Raw genomic sequence first — 20,116 nt, 5'->3', positions numbered from 1 at the left:
GCGCGTAGGCGCGGGACACCGTTCACAGAAGTTCCCAAGCCGTCAAAGCGCTTTCAAGCTGGTACGACCCACCATTTCGCTATCCCCAGTTGCTGTCCCCAGTCAACTACTGCAGGTGAGAATACCTCATTTTTTGACGACTCTATGGACGCGCTAATGGAATTTTCAGTGCTATATTTTGCGATGAGGGGCAGAGCATCTGGGTTGCCATACGTCCGTCCCGGTGACGCAGATGACCGCACATGTCCGGCTTGCGACAAGGTGCTCAAGACGCCTCAAGGTCTTGCAGCGCACCTGTCAAGTGCGCGATCGTGTAAGTGGTATAATAAAGGAAAAAATCGAGAGCTCGGTGAGATAGCGGTTGCGGAAATTGTCGAGGAAGTTGCGGCCAGAGAAGACGAGGAGGACGGTACCTGGGACGACTTTCGCGACGTGTTGGAAAATAGGGATCTCTTCAGGTTCGACCTTCCTGTGCCTGTGGATAACTCCAGCATTGGCAACCAGAATGAAGCATCATCCTCTTCGTCTGCCCCACGTCCGGCTCCCCCGCCTTTACGTGTTCCAACCGTGCCTGCTCTGGACGACGACGAGGATACTAGAGTCGAAGAAGAGGACCCTCTGGCCGGGAGAGTCATACGCATGGAGCCGACCATCGTGGAAACATGGAGGGCGTATTTCGCAGAAGAGGATGAGGACGAGCCGATGGACGTGGACAATGCAGATGGGCCGGAGGCGGACGAGAGAATGGACGTGGATGATGAAGACAGGCCCCCAAACGAGTGTGACGGTAACGCAGTATGGAGACCATTTGCGTCTGAGCTCGACTGGCGCGTGGCTAAGTGGATAATCAGCGAGGATGTAGGGCAGAAGTCCTTGAACAGATTCTTGAGCATACCTGGGGTGAGTGGTTTTATACTTCTAAACTGGTACTATCTGACACTGATGCACGCCTCACAGGTAGTTGAGAAGCTTGGGCTCACCTTCAAAGATGTTCGGGAGCTCTTCATGAAGGTCGACGGTATTCCCGACCGGGCATCATGGAACACCTCCTCCCTTACATTCCCCGACAGACCTGATGAGGCCCACCTCGTTCGTTACCGCGACATACTGGAGGCAATAAAGGCCCTCCTCGGCAACCCTTCATATGCGAAGCACATTGTGTATCGCCCGAGACGAGTGTTCGCCGACAGGTCCCGGACAAAACGGATCTTCACGGAAATGTGGACGGGCTTGTGGTGGAACGCAGTACAGGTTCGTCCGCTTTACAGATTAGAACTTGGTACGCGTAATTAAAAATGTGTCCTAGGAACTGCTGCCCGAGGGTGCGGCTGTTGCGCCCGTGATCATATCTACGGACAAAACGCAGCTGACCCAGTTCTCGGGAAACAAGTCAGCATATCCTGTTTACCTCACCCTCGGCAACATCCCTCGTGCCATTCGCCGCAAGCCCTCTCAACATGCGTGTATTCTACTAGGATACCTTCCGGTGTCAAAAATCGACAAGGAGAAGATCACGAAACGCGAGCGGAAGTCGAGGGCGCAAAGGCTCTTCCACGCCGCAATGCGCGTCATCCTCAAACCGCTTATGCAAGCCGGTGTGGATGGCATGGAGGTCACTGGAGGCGACGGTTGTGTACGGCGCGTCCATCCCATTCTTGCGGCATACGTCGCCGACTTCCCAGAGCAGTGCCTTGTGACTTGCTCAAAGTACGGGACGTGCCCCAAATGCGATTGTCCCGCCGACAAACTGGGGGACCCCGTACCGGCCCAGCCTCGTACATCGGAAAGGACTGCGCAAGTCATCTCAGAAGCCTTCAGGACGAGCCGTAACGCTGCAGCTGCTGATGCGAGCTGCATGGAGCAGGACATCAGCGGTAACGTGAAAAAGCCGTTCTGGGCTGACTTGCCCTATACCGACATTCACCTCTCTATCACTCCAGACGTTCTGCATCAACTCTACCAGGGCGTTTTCAAGCACGTCCTATCATGGTGCCAAGATTTGCTGGGACCAAAGGAGCTGGATCGTCGTCTTCGCTGCCTTCCGCCGGCATTCGGCATACGTCACTTCAAACACGGCATATCGTCGCTCGCCCAGGTATCCGGTAAAGAGCGGAAGGAGATGGCCCGCATCCTGCTGGGCTGTCTCATAGGCAAGATCCCTAAGGCCGTCATGCTGGCTTTCCGCTCGCTGCTGGATTTCATTTATCTAGCTCAATATCCCACTCACGACGATACTACGCTACGGTACATGGAAGACGCATTGAAGACATTCCACCAACACAAGCACGTCCTCATCACCCTCGAGATCCGCGACCACCTGAACATTCCCAAACTACACTCCCTTCTCCACTACGTCAGTTCTATCCGTCAGTTCGGCACCACTGACAATTACAATACAGAAATGTTCGAGCGCCTCCACATTGACTTTGCGAAGAAAGCGTGGCGCGCCTCGAATCACCGAGATGAATTCCCTCAAATGATGAGGTGGATCTCGCGGCGGGAGAAGATGGCGCTGTATGAAGCGTTCCAGAAGGAGCGTTTGGCGGAGCTGGATGGCGACGGTTCAGACGACCCTGAAGAAGGTGGAGATGGCCCATCCACGGATACTATCACAGAGGCGGGCGCAGGTCGAGAAGAGGTTGTCAATGTTGGGAATACCATCAAGATCGCCAAGTACCCTCCGGCGCCGCAGCGGGATCCTGGCCGGGTCCAAGAGCAACACAACGCTCCCGGATTCACGACGGCCTTGGCCCATTACCTGAATGACCTTCAACCGCCAGAACTTCGTCTCACGCGCCGCGAGCTCTCTCGAACGTGGCTGCCCATCGACCGGGTGGACGTTTATCACAAGTTTCAGTTCACGCCTTGTGAGTTGTCGGATGGGAAGGTTGAGGTCGACGTGGTGAAGGCGATTCCTGGGTCCTCCGCGAAGGGGAGAAAGAGTCGGTTCGACACCGTCATTCTGCTTGACAATGACGAGGCGGAATCGACTGGTGTCAGAGGTATGTGGAATTCTGTGTTTTACTAAGATGAACAACCAGCTCACTACAAACACAGGCACAAGGGCAGCCAGAGTCAAGGTGGTCTTCAAATTACCCCAGACTCTACCAGTATCGCGCGGAGGTGGAGGCGCGCCCGCATGGTGGCCGCAAGAGCCCCTCGCATACGTGGAATGGTATGCTCGATTTTCCCGGGCCCCGGATCCTACGCACCTCATGTACTCCGTGAGCAAGCCACCTCCAAGATCAGATGGTATGCCTCAAGGGAAAATCATCCCTTTATCTCAAATTCGTCAGTCCTGTCAGCTCATCCCTACGTTTCCCGTTGGGTCGCAAAGTATTGTTCCGGGAGACTGGACCTCTGACAATGTATTGGACAAGGCCAATAGCTTTCACGTTAATAATTGGGGCAGTATGTACGCGTACCAGACAGTATGGTAGGGCAATGGTAAACGAATTTTATATTCAAACAGGGCGAGCACACAAGCAGCGCGTTGCGAAATACTGAGCGCTTCAAGAGCTCTCAAAGCGTTCAGAGAGCCGTGTGAGCAGTTGTGAGCGCTAAAGCGCCAACTCAACTTCTCACGCAGCCACGCTGTGGCTTTTGCTCACTACAACGACTCTTCCAACGCTCAACTCTACCCTCGATTGCTCGTTTCCTCTGTCAAGATGCCGGTCTACGATCCCCGTGTCCTCCACCTTCTCTCGCGTGTCCTGCCAACGTTGATAGTGCCGTCCGCAACTCGGCCCCGTGCGACCGCTCAACCCGCCAGATCTACCGCAGCACCATCGTCTGTCTGGAGCGTAAGAGGCTTGGAGAACTGTTTGATTATGTGAGTGCGATGCATTCGTCTGTCATCCGTTCTTTTTGCGACGTCTATCACCCAGTGTATGGTGCACGACACCTCGGTCTGCCCTGCAACGCTATCGGCGGTGCAGATAGACGACAACACGCTGCTGTACGTCCGCAGCCTAATGGACATTCTTGATCCACCCGCTAGGCTGGGCGGATGGATTCTGCTCGGGTTCATGGAGGAGTGGTTGCGGGATCCTCGGAACACGCCTGACGAGGTGGTACCGAGGCCGATGGTTCCTCACGGCGCGCCGGGGCGGAGGATGATTGTACCTATGAAGGTCATAGTGGAGACGCTGGTCTATACCTTGGTGAGTGCTAATAAGTGTTCTGAATGCTGGGCAACCGCTTACAAGGCTCAGGATGCATACCCCCCTATGGTGTTGCCCCTTGTGTGGGACTTGTACAACGGGGAGATTGAGCTTTCCTTCAACCAGCCGATCGCCATGCAGGTGATCGGTGCGTACAACAAGTACAAGAAGAATCATTTCCGGAAACTTGCGACATTCGAACTCTTCGACGTCAAACTGGGGAAGTTCCGTCCTGCGTCCGTACACCGCGCTCCCGGCTCCACCTCCTTCCGTCTGCCGCTCCCCCTCACCTACATCCCCGTCTTCAAGGACTCAACCCTCACCATCGTCGAGGACGCCGCCGAGCACTCACTCGGCATTCAACCCTTGAAGCCCATGTGTTCGATGAAGAGGAACATCATGGACCTCGAGTTCCTGTGGCCGGTGGACATGCCGCAGCGCCGTCAGCTCATACGCGCTGATTGGCATGTCGAGGGGCAGTGGTGGGGCTCGCAACGTCGGCTCGCGGCCGTGCGTCCGGTGCTGGGCGAGGTGGGCTGTACGGTGGAGGAAGTGAAGTGGGATGGGGAGGAGGACGTAGAGTAGGTGTTAGTATCAGGTAATGGGGATGCCGGTGTATGCGGTACTACGGAATATGGGGGGTCACTGAGAGGGCTGCGAATTGATCATGTACTATTAGTTAGTCCGGTTTGAATGATACTCAATGTGTACTTGCAAAGGCTGCTGTCAGACTGCCGCTCAGATCTTGCGCCATTCAGCCAGGACATTAGAAAGTGAGTCAATGAAATATATTGAGAATCATATCAACTGATCACTACTGAGGCTTGTCAGGTGCGTAGATGTTGAATTTGAACTTGTGGGCCTGAGTTGCGTGCGTACGCACCCGCTGGAGTCGTCTTCAAGTTCGCTATGCTCATGCTCATTGGGTACTAATAGAACAAATCTGGAACACGGACTGGACGTACCAGACCGCCCGGCAGGGTAGGAGCAGCTTCCCGCCGTTGGCGGCACAGAGTACGTGCCAAGTACTAGTTCAATCGGTTGGTAGAGAGGAGGCGCGACGCGTGGTGCTGAAAGCGAGTAGTAAACCGGTCGGGGCAAGAGTGCGAAAGGGCGTTCAAGTTGGTACGGCAGGAAGTAGGTAGTACATCTGCCGGGATTGGCTACGGGGGTCGAGGTAAAAAACATTGCACCCACCTTACTTGCTGGCCCTGCTGGCCACAATCCCCGTTCCTACCTACGTGTTAATCCCAGTGACTCCAATGTAATAGTCCAGCAATTCTCTGGGTTTATTTGACAAGCTTTTGAGTCCGATGGGTCTGTACCAGCATGAACCAGCAATTAAAGGCAGGAATGCAAGGATCACTCTCAAGAGTATTCACGTCATAAAATAGGTTAAGACATATGACTACTACTTGAGACCACATCCGCTTTGTCAATACCGCGCAGAAATTACTTTGAGAGCTTTTGGAGCCTTCGAAGGCTTGGCGGGCACTATGGGAAATCTCCAATTGCTTGGGCGGCAAAGGTGTTTTTCCTGATGTGAGCACCGTGAAATATTCGATATCAACAAGGTTCCTCTGTCGAGCAACATGATTGCTCTTGTGTGCAGCGCGGTGAGTAACCAAGTGCTCTACAGAATGCACGGTGAATATCTGATCTATATGTTGTCAGATACTGGTGACTCTGGAGGAGGCCCTCAAGGGTAACATCACCATCAACTTCGACGAGAAGACATACGCGCCGGAGTGTGTTGGGCCTGGCGTTGCTTCAATTTTCCAAAGTTGATATTGATGATTTTATCTGCAGGCACGACCGCTTCAGAGCCGGTATCGACATGCTTCGCCGGTTTGCTGATCCGAAGAATCCCAGTTTCAACAAGGGGATTAGCGAGTTAGTCAAATCCATGAACAACTCTCTGGTCAACTGCATACGGTAAGCTCAATAAGTTCGTCCAAATACTTGAACTACTGAAGGGGTCCGTGGGTCAGAACTGTTGCGAGGATCGCGGAGCCTGAACTCGAGGTGACCGACTCGGAAGGACAGCGCGCCACTATTAACCTCAACCTCGACATGGATCGTCTGTCCTCTCGGTGGATGAAAACCGCGGGCCTGTCGTCTGAGAACACTGGTGGAGAGGCCGGCCCGTCGTCGAGCACCCAGAGCCAGCCATCAGCATGAGGATGATGGAAGAGGAGGCATGGACAGCACACTCAGAGGTGCGCATGATACTAGGTTGGTCTGCTATTGACTCAGCTCAAGGCAGCATCATCAACAGGTGGTGTAAGACTACGCTGATGTCCCGACCTCGCTGGTCGGCCGTAAATATTTCATCTTCGCGGCCATTCTGGTCGTCTCATACCTTGCCCTTGTCGCCGCCCCCACGTCTCCATTTGTATCGTTGACAGCCATCCCTCCAGCCACAATACCTCTCTTCTGTACGCTCAGCAGCTGGATGTGTTCTATTGTTGTATCATGACTGTACAATGCCGAATACGATTTTTACGATCACTGTCATCCCCTCTGAGTGCATCTGAAGGCATTAATAAGCATCTTAGAGAACTAGTAACCGGTTGTTAATATTTGAAAGCACTCTCAACGGCTAGAGAGTAGTCACAAATGCTCCTAAGACGAGCTCCTCGGTTTCTGGGCGTCTAATTGGAATTCTTACAAGTGCTTCCATTATCTCATTGGTGATTTCAAGTGCTTCTTTTCCGTGCATCAATCTCCCAATTAGCGAACTTGTGTTGGAAAGTGGTTGAGTTTGCTCCGCGCACTCGAGGCCAATTGGGACTCTTGTAAACACTTTTTATGCTCGTCAAAACTATGAAAGTGCTTTGGGAAATAGGCGGTTTTCCCTGATGTAAGGTTCGCGGTCGTAAGATGGGTCTGCAAGGATAAGAAAAGCAGTAAAGAGTATTTTGATAAAGATGAGGGCATGCAGAAGTAGCTGTTTGCGTCGTTGCTGCCAGTTCTCTTCAATATTGCGGCTGTGGTTGGGCATTTTGTGTGTACAGACGAGCACTGGCTCGATTTCGGGCGTGACGGAGCCATATTTGGCTTTATTTGTTTTTCAGGCGCCCCGAGGTGAGCCCGAGGTGAGGAAACACGGCGAGGAAACGGTTTCCGCGCTACCGAACAGGGCCTGAGGCATTGACAAACTCTCGCGCGCCCGAAAGAGTGCGTGCATCCTGCGGTCTGTCGATCTCTGCATTGACATGGACAGCTGACACGGCATCATGGGAATGCAGCACTCGGCGTTGTGCGCGCGGAGATGGGCAACAAGCTTGTGAACGTGGCTACGACGGAGGCGAGCGGAGGCGCCGCCGAGTGCAGAAGCGCGCCCGGGCCGACGAGAACCGCATCCTTCTCCTCGTCCGTCTTGCCGCCGTCCTCACCTCGTTCTCGTTTTTGTTCGTCCCTCTCACTCACCGACCATCTGCCTGTGACGATCAATGCCATCGGCCATCCCTTGAAGCTGACGGTCGTACGCGTCACCGTACTGTGCCTCTGCAGGTTGTCTTGCGACATGCAAAGGTGCGACTCGAATACCCTATGCCTAGCTCTGACCCACGTCTGATATACATTGCGCAGATCTGTGTCCGTGCTGGCCGCTATCCCAAGTCCGCGCGCGTATTCTCGACCCCCGCCTCATGAAACCCTCCTCTGTTCTCCAGCTGAGTGCAGGCCGTTATGAAAGACTTGCAATGCCACAATCCGGCAGCGCTCGCATACACCCGCAGGTTGCACTTGTGGAGACCACTGACACGAAGGGAGGGCAATCAGGGTCGACCTGGTGAATCTCGAGCTATGTTCTACTTTTACCGCGGCCTTTCTCGAGCTTTGTGGGGTTTAAGCACCCTGCAAACACTTTCTGTGAGCACACTTATCATTTATTTCAGGTTTCCAGTCGCATCTACCCTCGCAAATCAAGACTCCGAGGGCGCGAGCCTATCCGTCAGCGCCGGCCACTCTGAGCATAATCCTGATGGTCACGGTCACTTCGTGAGTTGTGGCCAAGCCACTTCTCCCTTCCACGTACCGTCACACTTAGCAGTATCTCCTAGATCGTCCCTTGTACATGCAGCATGGCTTGGTGTCTGCGGAGCTATGTACGCCTCTCCAGAAATGCGCTATGCTCCTCGGACCGAAGGATGAGTACTCCTCCTACTTTCTCCTTTTCAACCCCCCTCGTCTCGAGCGACATGTATGCGGTCGTCTACCACGACGCTGCGGCTTTTCTCAGAGACTGTAGTCTTTTCGTCTACCTCAACCTCTCGTTTCGCCTACGTCCCGTGTCCTTGTCGATAATATCCATTTTCGTATTCGCATTTCACGCAAATACCAGGTGTTTGGAGTATCCGCGTCCACTCGTTCATCGCAGCACGAGCAACGCGATGGTGACGTGGCTGAAAGCTTGTGTACCATATCTTCGGATCCTCGGTAGGCCTTGTCTACGACATGCACTGTGCGTTCACGCTACCCTCTGTGAGTGCACGTGGCTCTTCTCAAGCTCAAACCTTACAGGTGTGTGTTCGCTCTATTCTGTGAGTAGTACTGAGGGTGTCGCTGCGGGCGTGACCACTCAGCATGAGCGAACGTGTCCCTCTGACTCGGCGGTCGGGATGTTGTGCCCTACTCCCTACTGTGTATATAGGCTACCCAGGATGCCCACCGTGCACACGTCTCGCAAGGTCGTCGTAGGTCGACATACGCCTCAAGAGCGTCAGACAAGTCTCACGGTGTAAGTTGTAGTTGTGCCAAGCTTGGCGTGAAGCTGAAAAGCTGATGTATTGCGCAGGGCATGATCATTGTGATCGAACGTGTATGCATCACTCTCGATGATCCAGAGGGCCCTGGGTATCTTTCTATCTGAAATCCGAAGCTCGCATCTGAAGAGACTCACAATTCGCATGCACCTGGAAAAGTCTGAGACGTCTGAAGATACGTATGACTCGGTGACCTCAGTCAGCAAGACAGACTCGGACCCTCCCAGCTCCACCTCCACTGCTCCACCTCCACTTTCCACGCTATACTGTCTCGTAGCGTATTTGACCAGCTTCTACCCGTCTCTGGCGTTCCAATGTACTACGACGACGGTGCATACATCAATATCTTCGGGGATGCCATTCAAATCGCCACAATGCTTGCGATCAAGTCGAGCATGATCACTCTGTTCGCGCCGTGGCTAGATCGCGTAGTCGTACAGTTTGAATTCCATCCCGATCCTGTCGGTGAATGTGTGGTCACTTGTGATTCATCGTCGGTACACTCAGTACTTGGTGAGTGTCCTGACTCCGTCGTCCGCAAGGGCGCAGCCGAGGTCACCTGCTCATGATCAGTGCGCTCATCCGCTCGACTAGGGACACGTTCCGGTACGAAGTATTACTGACTCGGAGGCTAGTGGCTGCGAAGAAGGCGCGTGCAACGCTAGTGGGACGGACGAAAAGCATATTCCGCGGAAGAGATAAGTAACATGCTCAGATATGCGGCGCTGACTACGGACGCATCACGTCGTATGTCTGCCCAATTCGTGATATATCGGACTGCAGTTAACTGAATCGGATTACAGCCTGAGAGCCTACTACAAGTTCGATATTCCGCGTTGTCGGAGAGAAGACGTGCATGCGACGACAAACCCACACACAACACGCGCTCGTCCTGATGCAGGGAGGTCGGGTGGTCGAGATGGACGTAGGGCTCGGTGAAGGACGACGGAGGTGGTCTGTATAACGTAGTTAGGCCGCCGAGACTAATGAAACTCTTACACGTATCGAAACGCGACTCGACGCGCTCTCCTCGACTTGCTACTCGACTAGTTTTGCACCCGCGACCGCTGTGTCGCGTCTAAATGCCGGAGTCGGATCACGAGACGAGAGAGAACTGGGGAGAGGGAATTCGATAGAGAGCAGGGCGGCGCGGCCCAGTACTAATACACACGAGAGGAGTTCTAGAACCTTGGAAGCGCGAGAGGGATAAAAAAGTAGAAGAGAGGGAGAGAGACGTCGGCGAGCGAGAGATGGTTCGAAAGAAGCGCGAAGTGTGAGTGTTTGACGTATCGGGAAGGAATGATACCTAATAAGGAAAGTATTGTACAGCAGGCATATGGGCACCCTCCTGGGCGACAGACGTCCCTTGAGTCCCCTTCCAGCGTTGACTGACGAACCCTTGTCTCGGTACGTGATTGGCAGCTCGCACGCGGTGCTATTTACTAATCGTGACCTGGTCCCCCAGCAGGTGCGGCACTCGGCGTTGCGGCGCTCGTCTCGTCCTACTAGCGGGTCCGCGTCGCGGCCTTCCGGTTCGTCGCAGGCGCGCCGGTAGAGTCGAGAGTAACGTAGGGAATTGTAACGAAAAAGAAAAAGAAAGACGTGGGATGGGTTTCCCTTCCACAGCGTGCTGAGACCAGCGTCTGGAGCAGCTAATCCCACCCACCAGTGTCCGCCTCGCCTTACACAGCCGATCCGCGGGAGTACGTATGATATGTCGAAGAACGGGCCTGCAGGTTTCGGAAATGACGGATATGGCATGCGGGAGAGGAGGGATGAGAGGTTACAGTCGTTTGCATAATGGTTGTCGCATGCGCGCGACGAGAATCTTGTTTGGACCTCTTTGGACCGGCCAAATAGTGACTTGTGACATTACCTATTCGAGTAGTTTGGTGCGATCTTCATCGCGTACGCTCACCATGCCTGCTCCTACTACCCAAGAACTGCGTAGATGCATACATGTTTGTTATTATGGATACCACCTTTCTGTCAGGGATAAAATGCACCTGTCTCGGCAATCTGTTTGGACGGTCCAGCGCATCCTCTTTCTCAGACTCCACTCCTGCTTCGGCGAGCCGGTGATATCTGTTTACACTCCCCTCTGGACGCAAACGAGTCCTCCTCCATAGTGACCTTGCAGAGTGTGGTAATCTATGATACAAAAGGTAGAAGCATCAGGAAAGTGGCACTCGTGCCTAATCCGCCTCATTGAGGCATTTAGGCACTTAGGCGGGTTTAGACACAGTGCCTAATTTGAGTAGATTCATTTCTCATTGAGACAGCTATTAGGCCGTTAGGCAGTAAGACGACGAGGCAGCGAGGCAACTGTTAGACCGATGGGACTATGCACACGCAATCGCAATTCATACAAAACTCGTTGCAAAGATATATTGAACCACCATAGCTACTGTACTAATGTACATGTTTTCCGACAGCGTACTTCCCAAGCACCCTTCCATCGTCTCGAATAGGAGTGTAGCCTAATACAGAACCACCACACTACGAGTACGTATTTTGCACAGGTAAAGGCAGGTTTGCAGGCGAGCGGGGGTGAGGCAGACAGGTGGCAGAATGGGCGAGAAGGAGCATGGGCGGGAGCGAGGGAAAGCACGAGCTGGTGGGCAAGATAGAACATTGGCAAGAGGGAGCATTGACGGGGCAAGCGAGTGAGCGAGAGCGCAGATGGGCGAGCCGGCAGACGGGCAAAAGCGGGTAAGTGAGAGCAGGCAGGCAGGTGAGGACTTGCGGCTAGCAGGCGAGCAGGCATACAAGTGAGCGGGCAAGTTGACAGACGAGCAGGGTGGCAAGGGGCTGAGTTTGCGGGTGGGCAAGACAACGCAAACAGGGGCCAAGGGGCAAGAGCGAGTAACAAGCGCACTCGTGAGGATGCGAGCGTGGGCGGACAAGAACAGGCAAGCGAGCGGACGAATGAGGACGGGCAAGCGAGCGGGGGAACAAGTAGGCGGGTGCGTGAGCTAGCAGGCAAGTGCAAGGAGGCAGCAACAGGTATTGAGCTAGCAAAAGCGGGGCGGCAGCAAGAAGGCGACGGCGGGCGGCCGGGCCAATGAGAGGGAGAGGGTGGGCAGGCGAACAAGCTAGCGAGAGGGGAGTTGGCAAGAGAGCGGACAGGAGAGCGGACGGGCGAGTAGGCGGACAAGCTGGTGAGAAAGAGCGCAAGAGTGAGCGAGCACCCGCCCGCTTCACGACGAAGCATCCAGTACTGGCCTACGTATCATCCAGGCGGTTGCATGGGCTCTACACCAAGCCCGCGCGCAATCCTGAAACTGTCGACGCTGATGCGATGTACAGCTTCCTGTCTCGAAGCCTGCGTGGTCCGTGCGCGCCGCCTCGTCACGGGCACTCGGTGTCCCCGCCTCATCTGCGTGCACCCCGACGACATCCCCGCTTACGTTCTCTTCACCTACCTGTGCGCACAACCATATGCGCATGCCCTCGCCGCTGACAAGCATGCCCGGCGCGCTCTTCTCCGAGCCCGAGCCCAACGCGCAGGAGATGGCCGAGCTGGAGTGGCCGACGTGTGTGCGTGCATATCGCACCCCGATGCCGGAGCTCAACATCGCATTCACGCTGCGGCTCCGACCCGACCCGGGCTCGGCTTGGGAGGGGAGGGCGCATCGCTTGTCAGGTTCTTGATGGCGAGATTTGGATGGCTTGCGTGATTGTTGTTGATGGTAGGAACACGGGGTAGAGGGAGGGGCTGAGGGTGTTGATGGCGCGAAGGGTGAGAGCATACAGATGCGAGAGACTTTCTGGCGAGGAAGTAAATGAGGAGAAAAAACTGAGGATATACAGATTCATCGTACTCACCTGGTGGCCGATGAGGCGTCCTCGCATAGAGGCAGCCACATGCAATGCTGAGCGAAGCACAGAACATGATGTTGACGGTGAGGCGCACGACGGCAAGACGTGAGACGAGAGTGCCAGCGAGGCAGCTCAAAGCGCTCAATTTCGGAGTTTGGAATGTGTTTAGGGCAGACGTCAGCAGTCTTGGGCAAAGTCCCCGTTGTCTTCCTTCCTGTTGAATGACTTGCTACGGCACGGCCGACAACACACTCAAGAACGCAACTACTTGACACCACAGGGCTCCGAGAAGCGCTTGAACGGTATCCCCCAAGGACCAAGCATGACTCGAGGAAAACGAGCGCGGACGAAGGAGATACAAGGACGAGGGGCAGGAGCGATGGACGAAAGCCAAGCAAGGGTCAGAAAATGACGGTAAGCAAACTACAATGTACCTACTTCCGTTACTAGTCACCCTGCCCGACTAGGTGCATCGTCGAGCAATGGGCTCGCAGTAACTAGTGACCACGCGTCCGTCCGCGCATACGGCTTGTCCGCTCGCTTGCCCTCTTGCGCCCACACGTCCGCCCTCTCGTGCTCGCCCGTCCTCATCCACCCGCGTGTTCTTGCAGGCCCGCGCTCGTACGCAAGCCGTCCGTCGCACCCCGCTTGACACGCGATGACCCTGTACGCACTGTGCTACCCCCCGCTACTACACTACCTCCTTCTCGATATGTATGCGGGGCGGAGCTGTGCGCCGCGCCGACGCCCCGCCTCTGCTTCCTGCTGGCATCTCACGCCTGTCCACCCTCGTAGCCTTGCTCTGCCTGCACACAGCCGACGGCCTCTGCCCATGCCTCGTTGACCATCCTTCAATCAAGCACGACACCCGGTTCAGCACCACCGTCCCTGCTTGCGCCATCATCACGCGTGTCTCACGCATACTCGCGATATGAGTGCGACCCCGGCCTCGTCACTTCTCGCCTGCCACTGCCGTCCCAGCACCCCGTGTTTCGTCCGCGACAAGGACTCTCGGACGCCCCGGGTCGTCATCCACCCCTCAGCACCACTCCGCCGCACAACCTCGACAAGCCCCCGGTCAGCCAGTCCAGCTCGTCCTCCCTCGCCTACCGTGCTCCTTGCCCGACACTCGCATGCCCACTCGCCCGCCCGCTCACACACCCGCCCTTGGCTTCTCGCGCGCCCCCGCGCGGTTCATCTCTCCGCCCGACTTGCCCACTCGTTCGCTCGTACCTACTTATCCACCTGCCTGCGCTCGCCCTCCTGCTGGCTCGCATGTGCGCGCCCGCTCGCCCGTGGCTTCTCGCACGCGCGCCTGCTCTCGCCTGCCTGCTCTCACCCACCTACTCTCGCCCGCCCGCTCTCGTCCACCCGTTGCAGCCCACCGAGAACGCGGCGCACGGGACGCAGAAGGAAGAAGAGGAGAAGGGGAGGAAGCGAGAGGAGGGAGAAGGGCATGTGACGAGCAGAAAGAACGAGCACGAAGGCTCAACAAATGCAGGTACGCCCTCGCTGGCCGTCCTCGCCTCGCCGTCTCCATTCCCAGTGTCTGCGCCAGTAGGTGTATCGACGAACGCAAAGCTCGCCGTCTTTCTGGCCACAAAGACGGCACTTCCGCTTTCCGGGTGGACCTCACCGTCGTACCCGCTGCTACACACGGTAGCACGTCTGGCGCGCAAGGCTGCACGTCAGACGTGCCCGTTCTTTTGCTACTGCCGCGCCAGCAGGTGTACCAATGAGCGAGAAGCTCGTTGTGCGTTCTGCTGGCCATAAGAGCGGTGTTTCCGCCTTCCGGGACGACCTCACTGTCGTACCCGATGCTCACTATCGACGCCGCTGGCAAGCGGGCTCGAGACGCATTGACGGCGGATGCAATCACCGGTACGTGGCTAGGTCGACTCGTGGCTTCGCGAGTGCTGTACTCACTGATCACTGCTTGCAGACGCGTCGGCGGTCTTGTCGGGACGCAACTGGTATTCAATGTAGTATTCATAGTTGGTACTGTACAGTTATCATAATATACATATGCCACTAGCGACTCTACCGAGGCTGCTCGACCAACTGTGAAGCTCAGAAATCGTTAGACAATGAGGTAAATTAGACACCCGTGAGACACTTTAGGCGTGTTTAGGCGCATTAGGCACGGTGACGCTTTCCTGATGTAGGTTCGTCCATACGATTGTCGATTTCTATATATCGCGTCGCACTTCGCCGAGGAACCCTCCTGCGGATGTGTGTTTGTATCGAGCCGTACAATGGATGCAAGACCACGGTCACGCATTGCTGACGTGAAAGTCCACTATCAGCGACGCCAGCAATGTATTTGCGGTAACTCGTAGTACGGCATCGTGGATTGAGCCTTCTGTGGATCCGATGAGTGACTGAAAGTGCAATGACGAGCCACGAAGATCTTTACCATCAGCGAAATAACACCCAACCCAAGGTGACTTGAGTGCAGGTCCAGCGAGACGCAGGATCTCTGTAAGGTGTGGTCCAAGATTTGCAGATGGGACATCCTCCGCGGCATTGAGGTTTAGGTGCATGGTTTCCATTTGGCTACACGCTTGCGGGGTTGACCACAGCTTCAGAAGCTGGGATACCCACGACACCGGTACGAACCGGAGGTCGAAAGTCGACAGCGAGGGATTGGGTGCATGTGCGGTGTATAGGGCTATGTCTGCTGTCGATGCAGGCTCAAAATGGGAACTGAACGTAAACCGTAGCACCAATCTGGACAAATGGGAGAATTGACATAAAAACTGATGAAGGTGCGAAAACGAAGACTACCTTCTCTTCGAGAATAGGGATATCGCCACAAAAGTGCTCGCCGTTCTTTTATGGTATGCAACGGAGACTAGGATATCGCTGCCCAACATTGCATCGATAAGAAGCGCGCGGGATAGGACTGGAAGAACCGAGCGTTATCCATGGAACTATTGATGCTTCCTATCGATGCACGGTGTCTTCTGTGTTCAGGTTCTATCCCCAGTGATGCATGTGCATGAGGTCCGGGACACGATCGACGTCGATATTCGAAACGAGGCGTGAGACGCATCCGCGTCTCGCTCACCGAAGGAGGCCTTACCGCGCGGCGTACCATCCGACAGTCTGACTGTTATCAAGTTACAATTTGAGCGGCGAGCCTCGAACCACTGAAACACTTCAGTGCACTCACCAAACGCCCTTGATGAGAGGCCGAGAAGTCTTCATTCACATGGCGATAACAGGTCCAGCTGACTGTTCCATCAGCTCGCAGAGCCCAGACGGCCGGAACTTCATCAAGAGCTGAGTACAAGCAGATCGGCTTCTCGCGGCTTCAGCAATGTCCTGTACAGTCTTGCTCAACTTAATTCATTCCTGTAGCAATGCGGTAGAAGAACATCACGGTTGGGCAAACGGAGTGAGTCAGACTTCCACATGCTCGTCAGCATGACCGGGGGAGCAGATTGACCTGTACGTATTTTAGCTACACTTCCTCGAAAGGCACACGAGTCGCGGCCGCGCTCAAGCGTGAGCGGGATGTCGTACAGCCACTTTGTCACGAGGTCCTGCATCGCTCATCAGAACAGGAGCAGTAAAGGGAATGAATGACTCACCAAGCCAGCCTCGGGCTGGTCGTACGTGACCATGTGCCTGTATCGAGGATTAGACTCGCATCGGTACATACAACAAACGGAAGACGTACCCAGCCTCGTGGACAGTGACAAAGGTGATGCTGCCCGCGGTCTCGTCGTTGCCGTATGCGCTGCGGACCGTGCCCGTGAGCGTACCCGTCTCGGTAGTCACCTATAGAGCAGCCTTCTTCGCCGCAAACCCCTTCTGGAAGCGCGTGTCGAGCTGCTCGACCCAGCGTTCGTTGCCCTGCGCACAGTGGTCAGTGCGCCCACGCGGCGGACACGAGAGCAGACGGACGATGAAGTTGCACATCATGTCCGCGTCTCCGGCGTGGACGAGCAGCCTGACATCTTCCTCGACGAGGTCGGGGACTTGGATGAGCACGGTACTATTGTGCGCGCCGTCGCCCTGCATCGCAAACGCTTGGTTGACCTGCATCATCATGTTGCAGCTCTCGAAGTTGCGCGCCGCGTCGAGACCCAGCGCTGGTTCACCCATGTCTCGATCCAGGACATCTGCTTGAAGCACAGATCGCCCTCCTTGTGGGTGCACTTCTTGCGCACGTCGCACGGGTTGCAGCCGAGCTCTGCGCAATGTTCGTAGATACACATAGAAGGAGCACGAACACTCACAATGAGCGGGCTATAATCTGGCTGTTGCAGTAGAGGGTCGCCGGCACGCACGTGAGGCGCGAGTTGAAGTCGTGGCAGCTCTTGACGAGCCACTGGCACGTCGGCACCTTCGCGCGCAGAACCTGGCACTCCGAACCATCGGGGTCGTCATAGACGGCAGACGGGCCCTCGCAGGCCCAATCGGGGACGCTCGTGTGCTGGATGTAGGGGTCCGTAAGCTCGTTGCCGGGCATCACAGACGCGAGGTTGACGGGCGGCAGCCCTGTCACGGCGATGTCGAGCGCACGCGCGGCTGCCGCAGTGCGAGAGCCTTGTTCTGTGTGGATGGCGGACGCGATATGCGGTGCGTACGTCCCGCCGAGACGCAAGGACAACTGCGACCATCGACGTCGACTTGATGATCCTAAGTCATTCTCTGGATCCAGGAAGCGCGAACTGATAACGAGAGCGGGTTGGGACGAAAGAACGGCGCAGATGCACCGGGGTACGGGGACCATAACAGCGCAACAAGCTGCTGGTCAGCACACAGGAAACGGTCCGCGGAGGGAGGCGTTGCCATCGTTCCCACCACACTCGACTGGGAGACGTGGCCAAGGGCGGTGGCGACGCGGTCTAGCCGGGCATGTGGCGAAAGCCGTTGGCTGCTTGATATTGAACTGCGGCGGGCGAGCACATGGAAGCAGCGGAGGGGAGAGGGTAGTGGTGAGGTGATAAAAAGCGATATATGCTAGGTGCTCACCGAGGCGCTATGCATGCCTTCAGGCCTGGAATCCGTGGCGAGGCGGCGGATGAGAATGATGAAAGGGTGAGGGTGGCGGGGAAACAAGACGTGTTGCTGGACGCGAATGTTGTGATACGCGCAGTAGTACACAGCAGCGCAAATGTCGTCCTGGGATCGCAAGGTCAGTGAGTACTGCGTGGAATGCGTACCGCAGGCACTTACCGACGTGGGATGCGTGACAGGGTGCCCCTCTTGATGAATGGCATGCGCGCGTGAGCGCATTGCTCGTGACTGTGCGATGACAGCTTAGACGTGGCGGGTGTAGTCGAGAAGCGAGGAAGATGGTTGGGATGCGGTCAATATGCATTTGCTTGACAGGTTCGGGGTGTGGATGCAGCGTGGGGAACGTGCAGTTAAGGGAGCCGGAAAGGCTAGAGCACTGTTGGAGTTGGCCGATGGGGGAATGGGTGACAGAAATGCGATATCACGGAACGAGACTCACTCTTTTCAAACCCCTCTCTTAAGACAGCTACGCCTGCGAGCACCGCATCGGCGACCTCATCCATTCACTACCTCGTCCGCTCTCAGAAAGAGTGTTTGCGAGTATCGCGCACTGGCCGGCCAACGCACCGAGACCTCTTCTGCACACACTTGTATTTCGCGGACAATCCTGCCATCTCGTTTGAAGACTTGAATCACGACAGAGTATGACCGTCACCATTAACCACCAGACTGAGAGACAAGGAGATAGGGTCCATACGGACAGCGTTGACTTTCGGCTTCAAAGTGCGTCATGACCGCATTGAGCGTAGAGGGAGGCGAAGTGGGACGAGGTGGCCGGACCCTCGCCAAGTCAGTGCACTTCCGGCTGCAGTCGTGTTCATCACCGCTCCGCGGTGTGCCCAACAGAGGTGCGTCGTCAACGTTCAAATTCAAATCCGAGCTCGAATACTTACGTGTGGCACATCCTCGATCTCCTCATATCTGAGCCCATACATCGCCGAACGGGGTCGTTTGCTGGCTACCAACCACTGCAGGGCACGCGTTACTCGTTGTAGCGAACCGGGATTAATGACCTGCGCGAGCGAGGTAGCACCACGTCCTTTGGCGGCATTTCGAGTGATGCGATGTGGAGGAAACAGTGATGCGCACTGCTGTCGGAGTGTGAACTTTGCTGGACAGACTATACAGTGGCAGCCTGCCCTAAACCAGATCACACTCAAAAACAGAGGAAACAGCATTCACTCTTTTGGAACCTGTATCTCTCTTGTTGTTTGTGTGTCTGGGTAGAACTTATTACAGAACATCACAGGATCAATGGCAAACAGTCGCAGGAAACAACCAACAAAGTCATACCAGGAGGAAAGCTCCCAGTCAGATGAACAATCTACTAGCAGTGACAATGAAGATTGTGTGGTAGAGGCAATTTTGAAGGATAAGGTGATGAATGTGTGTATCTCTGATACTGTATGGACATAACATGGCCTAGTGGCCATGGATCTAGAACCTTACAGACAAGATAGCTGACATCTGACTGCACATACAGGGTGTGCAGAAATATTATGTCAGATGGGAAGGCTATGGCCCTAAGGATGACAGCTGGGTTGCTGTTCATGACCTGTAGGTCTTTATTCTAGCCTTATACAACAGATATGTCTAGATTGTGTTGGTCTAGAAACTCTCCAGCATTGCTTGAAGAGTATGAACAGAAGAAACAAGCATCAGAGCAAAGCAAAGGAAAAGGAAAAGGAAAAGGAAAAGGAAAAGAAAAAGGAAAAGGAAAAGAAAAAGAGAAAGAGAAAGAGAAAATGAAGAACCAGAGCACACATAGCAAGACCAAGGAATCCTCTACTGAAGAGGTGGGTTGTTCCTGCAGATGTCTTATGAAGAGTTGCTGAGACTAGGATGAGAAGATACAGGGCGAGGAGATCAGCCATGTCTCAGCAGGTAAGTGTATACAACAGAAGTGTTCTCAAAAGGTTGAATGGAATGTAGTCAAAGACATGGCCCTGTCTACTGACACTACAAAAGGGACTTATGGTCAATGGGAGGAGAGAGTTGATAAGGTGGACACCATCCAACTGGAGAATGGTTCACACATGGTATACTTTACTCTGTGAGCACTTATAGCATGTCACTGGCTATCATTTTCATGCATATACACAGCAAAAATGGGAATTCTGCCAAACAAATCCTTGGCATTTGCAGGCAAAAGATGCCTCAGAAGGTATGTGTTCAACAGTTGTATCCATACATCAACATTTCAAATAACACATATTGAGCAACTTTCAGCTTTTGGATTTCTGTCTAAGCAACATGAAATGGGAGAACATTGAAGGGGCTGCAATTGGGAGTTCATCAGGATCCTAGTGATCATCAGGAAAAATAATTCAG

The 20,116-nt window shown here is 54.8% G+C and overlaps 6 protein-coding genes across 6 annotated transcripts; 5 read left to right on the top strand and 1 right to left on the bottom strand.

The window, feature by feature from the left end:
• Positions 1–243: 243 nt before the first annotated feature.
• Positions 244–1,257, top strand: B0H18DRAFT_830394 (uncharacterized protein; the record flags this gene model as incomplete). The annotated part of the gene is made up of 3 exons (XM_048039388.1): positions 244–349; positions 395–904; positions 962–1,257. Coding segments are annotated over 3 exons (912 nt in total), but the record flags the coding sequence as incomplete, so codon positions are not given.
• Positions 1,258–3,668: 2,411 nt separating this feature from the next.
• On the top strand, positions 3,669–6,344 carry B0H18DRAFT_957778 (uncharacterized protein; the record flags this gene model as incomplete). Its single annotated transcript, XM_048042611.1, has 13 exons — positions 3,669–3,803; positions 3,888–3,958; positions 4,001–4,163; positions 4,209–4,744; positions 4,883–4,936; positions 4,995–5,038; positions 5,100–5,177; positions 5,465–5,480; positions 5,613–5,691; positions 5,738–5,779; positions 5,838–5,911; positions 5,973–6,098; positions 6,155–6,344. The coding sequence occupies 13 exons, from the start codon at positions 3,669–3,671 to the stop codon at positions 6,342–6,344; spliced, it is 1,608 nt and encodes a 535-aa protein (XP_047889202.1).
• A 3,424-nt stretch (positions 6,345–9,768) lies between these two features.
• Positions 9,769–10,204, top strand: B0H18DRAFT_1029979 (uncharacterized protein). The gene is made up of 2 exons (XM_048030009.1): positions 9,769–10,003; positions 10,024–10,204. The coding sequence occupies exons 1-2, from the start codon at positions 9,919–9,921 to the stop codon at positions 10,140–10,142; spliced, it is 204 nt and encodes a 67-aa protein (XP_047889201.1). The 5' UTR covers positions 9,769–9,918; the 3' UTR covers positions 10,143–10,204.
• Positions 10,205–12,400: 2,196 nt separating this feature from the next.
• On the top strand, positions 12,401–14,527 carry B0H18DRAFT_1122843 (uncharacterized protein; the record flags this gene model as incomplete). The annotated part of the gene is made up of 2 exons (XM_048034589.1): positions 12,401–12,472; positions 13,571–14,527. 2 exons carry the CDS (start codon positions 12,401–12,403, stop codon positions 14,525–14,527), a joined length of 1,029 nt encoding a protein of 342 aa, XP_047889200.1.
• A 1,632-nt stretch (positions 14,528–16,159) lies between these two features.
• On the bottom strand, positions 16,160–17,498 carry B0H18DRAFT_1198200 (Alpha/Beta hydrolase protein; the record flags this gene model as incomplete). The annotated part of the gene is made up of 7 exons (XM_048036096.1): positions 16,160–16,205; positions 16,244–16,302; positions 16,351–16,387; positions 16,440–16,499; positions 16,569–16,615; positions 16,667–16,955; positions 17,002–17,498. The coding sequence occupies 7 exons, from the start codon at positions 17,496–17,498 to the stop codon at positions 16,160–16,162; spliced, it is 1,035 nt and encodes a 344-aa protein (XP_047889199.1).
• Positions 17,499–19,039: 1,541 nt separating this feature from the next.
• Positions 19,040–20,092, top strand: B0H18DRAFT_957776 (uncharacterized protein; the record flags this gene model as incomplete). The annotated part of the gene is made up of 7 exons (XM_048042610.1): positions 19,040–19,171; positions 19,269–19,342; positions 19,398–19,581; positions 19,627–19,669; positions 19,754–19,838; positions 19,889–19,949; positions 20,015–20,092. 7 exons carry the CDS (start codon positions 19,040–19,042, stop codon positions 20,090–20,092), a joined length of 657 nt encoding a protein of 218 aa, XP_047889198.1.
• Positions 20,093–20,116: the final 24 nt, after the last annotated feature.

This window comes from Fomitopsis serialis, assembly GCF_022376445.1.
Source record: "Fomitopsis serialis strain Sig1Antser10 chromosome Unknown B0H18scaffold_84, whole genome shotgun sequence".
Taxonomy (NCBI): Eukaryota; Fungi; Basidiomycota; class Agaricomycetes; order Polyporales; family Fomitopsidaceae; genus Fomitopsis; species Fomitopsis serialis.
The sequence above is the reverse complement of the archived record's forward strand: the minus strand, read 5'-3'. Positions and strand labels throughout refer to the sequence as shown.